General features: G+C 39.0%; 1 protein-coding gene across 1 annotated transcript in view; it reads right to left on the minus strand.

Moving 5' to 3' along the window:
• LOC138014361 (protoheme IX farnesyltransferase, mitochondrial-like) overlaps positions 1–7,500 on the minus strand; it is a 16,530-nt gene that overhangs the window by 1,995 nt on the left and 7,035 nt on the right. Inside the window, exons 3-7 of the mRNA XM_068861418.1 lie at positions 6,833–7,010; positions 5,620–5,744; positions 5,439–5,509; positions 5,093–5,184; positions 2,235–2,465 (exon numbers count right to left, since the gene is read on the minus strand). Coding sequence (XP_068717519.1) covers positions 2,235–2,465; positions 5,093–5,184; positions 5,439–5,509; positions 5,620–5,744; positions 6,833–7,010 — 697 coding nt within the window. The remainder of the gene's footprint in view (positions 1–2,234; positions 2,466–5,092; positions 5,185–5,438; positions 5,510–5,619; positions 5,745–6,832; positions 7,011–7,500) is intronic.

The raw sequence follows: 7,500 nt of genomic DNA on the forward strand, positions 1-7,500 counted from the left end.
TATGAACGTCGAAGGGTTATCCGAGAAAGAGAGTCTAACCATTTGTAGATGTCATTACAAAGGTAGCACCTTTCTCCTAAGTTATTACAATAAAGACTTTTAGTGTTGATCCCGCAACCTCCTGAACAGTGACTTTTGACTTAAGGACCGTTCATTTTTTATGAGGGAGGGGGGGCTGGTGAGATTTGGGAAGCACCATTTAAAAATCGCATGACCCCCCATCAGCTTACCAATTTTTTTACATGCCCCCCCCCCCTATAGCGGGTCATTTTTTCGGATGACCCCTCCCCCCCTCCAAAATAAATGACCCTCTATCAAGATTTCAACTTTTTTAATATTCTCTATTATTCCCCTACTTCACGTTCTTGTGCTCACTGTGAAGACCATGTTTACAATCCCTATACTAAAGAAAGCTGTTTATTACAAAACACAAATCAAAAGAAAGAGAAGTCAATTTCCGATCTCCTAGTTAATGCTCGCCCTGAGCGTATGGCATTTGGCCTATCATTGGCATCTTCCCCATCTGAACAGCTCAATCCAAGGATAATCCTCATATGATTTATCTTTTGCCTTCCTACTTTCTTTTGCCGTTTCTTCTGCTCTCTTTTTCCTTTTAACTTCCATCACTTCAAGATGCTGAAGATAATCCACCGAAAACGTTTATTTGACAAAAACAATTATCTGCAAATACAGCAACGCAGATGAAAGAGGCTCATTCCAAAATGCGCAATAATGGCGAAAGCGACGAGTTGTTTAAGAAAAGGTTTACCGCTGAACGATCTAGGCAGTTTTACATCTTACAAGCAAAAGAAGCTACCTTTCTAAGTGCGGATGGCTGTTCAGAAAAGGCGAGTGAGTTTTCTAAGCCAGGGGGCCAGTTAAAGCCCAGTGATGGAAGAACTTGTCCATCAAAGAGCACAGAGGAATGGTGAAAAGTTGAATGTCAAGTTGAAAGACGTGAAGGAACACGATCCACACTCTTTCAGTCAAATGGGCTTGCTTTAAAGGAGGGCGAAGAATTTGCCTACAGTTTCAATGTAAAACAGGTCGAATGTATAGAAGCTAAGTTGACGAAGGTCACCAAGGACATGGAAGCATTAGAAAATATAAGGGGAAGTTATGGCAGCGTATTTAATGGCATACTCAACAAAAGGGCATACAACAACAAAAGGAGAAGGAAAAAAGAAAACCGCAGAAAGTCAAATGAAAGGAAGAGGAACCAGACTAAAAACAATGTCCAACGAGTGTTGGACCGCTAGCTAGCAAATGATCTTCCCCAATGCCTTGTGTACCCTCCTACATGTAGGCTGGCCGTCTCGAGAAAATGGTATTAAAGTTGAGGATGTTGCTATGTCGTTACTTAGACGAGAAGGACCATACATCGCACAGCTCTTGGAAGGGAATCATTTCATCACTGCTGCAAGAAGCAGAATCACCACCAACCTTCACCTTCATGTACCCTGAAGAGTACACTCTGACTGAAAGCATTGCTGAAAGTGACTTCCACAGCAGCACCTATCTATATCAATGGTGTACATGTAGAAGGCATAAAATGTCATATACCAACCGTGGGTGAATGAGAGAAGTGATTCTCGCACTTAGCCCGATATTATTTAAGCAACTGTCTCTTGTAGACATCCGAAAATTTTGGTGGCTCCATGCAAAGGGACTTGAACACATGGCAGCTGACCTCTACGATGCCGGGGCAGTGTGCTACCAACTGAGCTATGAAAGCTGCTCATTATTTTGCAACTGCATAAGTTGTTCAATTAATACAGTGAAAACCCGCATGTAAGTTAGGTTAAATAGGTTCTTATAAAAATGGTACCTGGTATTTACAGTAGTTTTAGGCTATGTAGGTTCTTAGTGTAAAGTGCAATTTGCTCCAGTAGCCTGAAACTTCAAGGTCATTTTCTAAAATAAGAACCTGTCTAAGTTTTTAGGCTAACCTGGTTCTTATGTAAGGGTGGTCTAAAATGAAATTTTTAGCCGAACAGGTTCGTAAAATCTAGGTTCTACTATGCGGGTGTTTACTGCAATTATTGAAATGATCATTCTAACAAAGAACGCACACACTACTAGCAAAGAGCAGGGCATGGAGTTCTCAGTGTTGTGGTCTGTCCTCTGCGGTATATCATTTTTGGGAGGGTAAATACTTGGAGATATTAGCTACACCAAGCTACTTACACTAAAAAATATATGATGATGACAATGAACGTCAAAAGAATACTTACCTCTTGAATAATCTGCCCTCAAATTCCAGCTGAGAGCGTTAAAATGAGGAAACTGCCAAGAATAAAGAATCCCAGCTAGAATAAGTCCTCCTGCATCCAAGCCACCAGTACAAGCTGCCCAACCCATCAAGGGAGGCAGTGCTCCCACTACTGACCCCACCCATGTGTTTAGAATACTAATCCTCTTCAGGGGAGTGTAGACAGATGTATAGAGGAAAAGAGTGCTTAGACCTGAAAAAAAAAAAGCATTGTACAGTAACTTTTACATTAATTTTTATGTTAAGCAGCCATGTTACTGGCTGTGTACTAATAAACTACCTAAAAAACTTCTGCCATTCAGCTGACTGCAAGAAGAGGTGTATTTTAGTGGTCATGGCTGACCTACAATAATATTATTGTCGGTGCTTCATATAATTATTTTTCTGGTATATAGAAAGTTAAAGAATAGTTAATAAACAATTTAGAGTATGATACAGTTTATGTACCGCTCATTGACATACATCTGTAAATGACACGAATGTTAAGTTTTAAAATTAATAATAATAATAATAATAATAATAATAATAATAATAATAATATTACCCCCTAGGCTCGACAGCATTACTGTACCTCCCGAGGGAAAAAGGGGGGCGCGGGCTGAAATCAGTCGAGCAAGAATACAAACTCGTCAAGATAAAGGCTGCTCTGAAAGTCTACAAGAATCTGGACCCCACCATTGCAGTTGTGAGAAAGTTTGAAGAAAGAGCAGGTGAGGTGGGACACCATTCATTTTTAAAGGATAGCATGAAGTATGCAGCAGAGCTCGGTCTTGGCCTGGACCTTGAGCTCCCGTCACCCTGCATCACCCAGGGGGGAGTAACAATCACAGACAAGAAGATCAAAGTTGCCTTGAAGGAAACTGTAGAAAAGCAGAATACACAGGCTGTGAGGGAAGAGAGGTGGCAAGGAAAGCTACACACAAGTAGGTGGGAGGATGTAAGTCTGAGTAAAGCAGGCTGCTTTGCTTGGCTTAAGGACTGGACGTTGTGTCCGTCTAACACCGTTGCAGGAGTGATCGAGCTCTACGAGCAACTATTGCCAACAAGAATATATTACAGTCACAAGGTGCGAGCCCGACCAGCTACTGAAGTGGCATGTAGGCTATGCAGTAGATCAGCAGAAACAGTTCAGCATATTCTAGCTGGATGTCCCACCTTGGCACAGAACAAGTACTTGGAAAGGCACAATAACGCCTTGAAGATCCTGTTCTTCGAGATCCTGAAGGACGCAAACCTTATTGACAAAGTCCCACCATGGTTCTCCCAAGTAAAACCCAAACCGGTATATGAAAACGACCAGTTTCAAGCCTACTGGGATGTCCCGCTGTATGCTGAGCGCACCGAGGTGAGAGCAAACAGAATCGATGCCCGTTTTATCGACCACCAACAGGAGAAGGTGATAGCACTAGAGATGAGCTGTCCATGGATTGATAACCGAACAAGTAAGGAAGAGGAGAAGACAGCCAAGTATGCCCCCCTAAGATGGGAGATAAAGCGACAGTACCCTGGGTACGATGTGCAACAGTACAACATCATTATTGACGTGCTAGGTGGATGGTCCACAGACATGGAGGAGGGAATGAGGAATTTACTCGGGTCAAGAGTGAGAACTAAAGGAGTCCTGCTAAAGATGCAGAAATCGGTCTTATCAAGCTCTCTTAATATTGCCCGCACTTTTAAAGTAATCACATAAACTTTACGAGCAATATAACACGAATTTCATTTCAGCAAAGGATATTATTGTAAAAAAAAATGTATTATTATTATTATTTTTTTATTATTATTCTTTTTTTTTTTTTTTTTAATTTTAGCAATCACTTATTTTATATTTTCACATAGTTTAATAGATTTAAGTGGATAATACTTTTAGAAAGATATTTGTAAATAGGACTTGAACATGGTGTTTTTAAGGAGCTCCTGGGTTACGATTAACGCCCCAGGTAGCTTTAAGGTATTGACATTCAAAAGTTTCAAACTGTCATAATAATAATATACAAATAAATATATTAATTATTATAATTGTATGAAATCTGTTTCATATTAATTATTATTGTATAAAATCTGTTTCACATCTTTTGAACTTGTGCAGAACAAAGTTGACATGTCATGCATGATATTTATGCCAAATATCACTAGAAATCACACAAAATAAACTTGTCTGTCCTTACTGCATGGTCAAATATAATATTTAATAATAAACATACAAGTATTTCTTGGTTTTTCAAAATGTAATCTCATACCTGATAAAATTTTCACAAGGCTGGTGAGGCCTTTCCCTAACATATATTAAAACTGAAGGACCTGCTTAATGGCTCAGTACATTGGCTTGCCACAAATTTTCTTGACTTCATTTAAAGGGGACATAATTATGTTTTGCAGGTCAGATATATGTTTTGAGTGGATGTAGACTTGTTAAATAATAATACTATATAGGGATTCAGAACATTATTATTATTAATATAATTAATTATTAAGATTATTATTTTGAGTGGATGTAGAGATTGTTAAATAATAATGCCATACAGGGATTCAGAACATTATTATTATTATTATTATTATTATTAATGTTATTAATTATTATAAATTGTTAATATTATTATTTTGAGTGGATTTAGAGATTGTTAAAATAATGCCATACAGGGATTCAGAACATTATTATTATTAATGTCACTTTATGCATCTGGACAGACAGAACATGACACATTGTGAGCCAATCTCAGACAAAATAATATGCACAAGTTTGTTTTCAATTGACAATTATTATTTCTCCTCGTAGTTTAACTTAAAGTACCAGTAGCTCAATAAGTGCAAAGAGCCTACCAAGAGCTGCCGTTAATCCATTCACTTGAGTAAGCAACACAGACACTCCTAACAGACCAGCTGTTGCACCAAACATGACAACATGCAGGGGACTGTGGAGAAATGCAATGCAAAAAAAAGATGTAAGGGGTTCATAAACCAATAAACCCTAAAAACCCTGATAAAATGTAAAAAGACCACAGATAGTAATTCCTTTCCAAAGGCAAGGTGGCCAGAGTGACTTTTTCCCCAGGACTGCTCACTAATTATCTCAGATCTTGGGGAAAAAGATCTGGCACCTAGCTAGGGCAGGTTTTGAACCACATTCTCACATAAAAATACCGGTAATAATGATAGTTAAGCTCACCTAAGACGTGCTCTTACAAGAACACGGTTTTGTGTGCGACTCATCTGAGAATCAAATGGAACCTCAAGCCACTAATAAAAGAAAGCAAACATTTGACTTCATAATCAAACGGTGATCGGGAGAGAGCTGACTTGGCATGCTACTATGCTAAATTAGAAAAAAGAGCATTTTCTATACAAACCTGGTTGAAAGAATTGGCAGAAGAAGAGCATAGTCCAGTACCAAGTGCTGCCCAAAGAAACGTGCTGAGATGCATAGCTTCTGGGGCAATGGCATAACCTGCCATTTCTGTAAGGACCACAAGACCTTTACAAAGAGACAAATAACATTATTAACTTAATTGAGATCTCAAGATGATCTATGTGTTGTAAAGCACAAGTCCATCACTTAGTCTAACAGGTGGACTGAAAATCACATGGAATGAAATCTACCCATTCACCCCTGAAATGGCTCCCACTAACGAGTGAAATTGTCTGGCATTAGTAAGAGTAACATCTGTAAGTCTCACTTAGCCTGTGGGCAAGCTCTCACCCTCCACCTCTAAGAAGCTTGCTCACATGCTCACACTCAGGACGTATAAGGGGTTCAGCAAAACAAGAAACTAACCTCTTTGAGAGTAGAGAGCCAACAAACTCACCCCAAGTCAGAAAATTGAACCAAAGACATTTATGGTGAAAAAGTTGAGTGCCCTGATACCATTAACCCTCCCCAAAATACGGATATTTATCAGTTGAAACCTTATCAGAATGGGTTAACCTGTTCACTTGATATATGCTACTTTAATCTGTAAAAGGAATTGCAAGAAAACCATGCCACTTACAGCTGTATGTCCAGAAATGCAAATAATTAGATTCATACCCAATTTTGACATCCAACATGAAGTGTCCCTTTGAGTCTCAGTATTTGATACCTGAGGCCCATTTCTTGAAAGTCCCGAAACTTTACCGGACATTTTCACGTGTCTCAAATTATTCCCTCTGTATCTCAAGAACGGGGAGGATTTAAGTCGTCAAACTTCAAAGTCAGTTTGCTTTTTGTTACCTTGAAAACATCTTAAAAGATCAGCTTTCCTCAACAAGCAGGTTCACAAATGGCTTTTTGGGACTTTTGAGAAACAAGCCCCTGTTTCCAAGGTAAGGGTAAAGGTCAGCATTATTTTTAGTTTAGGGTAAATGCAACTGTTGACCCTTAAGAGGAGCAGCATTTGAGGAGACTTTGTGACGTTAATTTTCAGTGTTCCGAGACACTAGTGATGGTGAAGTTGGAGAGAAGGGCAAGGGAACACTTCATGACGCCTATTGAAATCCATGTACATTTCTGAACCATGATGCTCATTAACAATATACATGTATTTCAGTTGGGTAACACAAAAAATACAAATTTTGTCACAGTACCTGTCAGCCTGATCTTCGACAGCTGCATGTATTGCTGTGGCAATTTCTTCAAATCAATTTTCTGTTCTACCCATTCCTCCTCAATGTCCACATCCTTCAGAGCTTCCTCTGAGAGATTGTGTTGTTCCTTAGCACTGTCCACAGCTTTCTCAATTATCACAGTTGCAGTTGCCTTTGGCTAGAAAAGGGTTAAGACATATTTTTGGTGCACTTATTTCATTAGGTGAATGCAACATATTTTGGATCCTTAAAGGTGATTACAATTAACAATTATTCGCCGACCATCACTGAGCCTGAGGTGGATAATTGTTTTAGTATAAATACACAGTTGATTATTTCAAAAAAGAGTAAAAAAACGTTTCAACACGAAATCATCTTCTCTTACAGTGGCAAAACGACTACTGGCAGCCATTTTGTCCGTCGAGGTGATTATCGGCTGATAATCCCAGATAGCGAGCCAATGAGAGCGCGTTTTTGTATAATCACCTGTGTATTTATACTAATACCAGGTATTAAAACCTTGTGCTGTTTATAGTTCACTGAAGTGTCTTTCATGGTGGCTTTCCACCCTTTTATTTCCAAGAGTGTCACATACAGGTTTAGTTAAGTCTACTCAAAGAAGTTAAGGTACCTCCTGAGTGTAGAATGGCCTGTTGACATTATCACCT

The sequence above is a fragment of the Montipora capricornis genome, chromosome 8 (genome assembly GCF_036669925.1).
Source record: "Montipora capricornis isolate CH-2021 chromosome 8, ASM3666992v2, whole genome shotgun sequence".
Classification (NCBI taxonomy): domain Eukaryota; kingdom Metazoa; phylum Cnidaria; class Anthozoa; order Scleractinia; family Acroporidae; genus Montipora; species Montipora capricornis.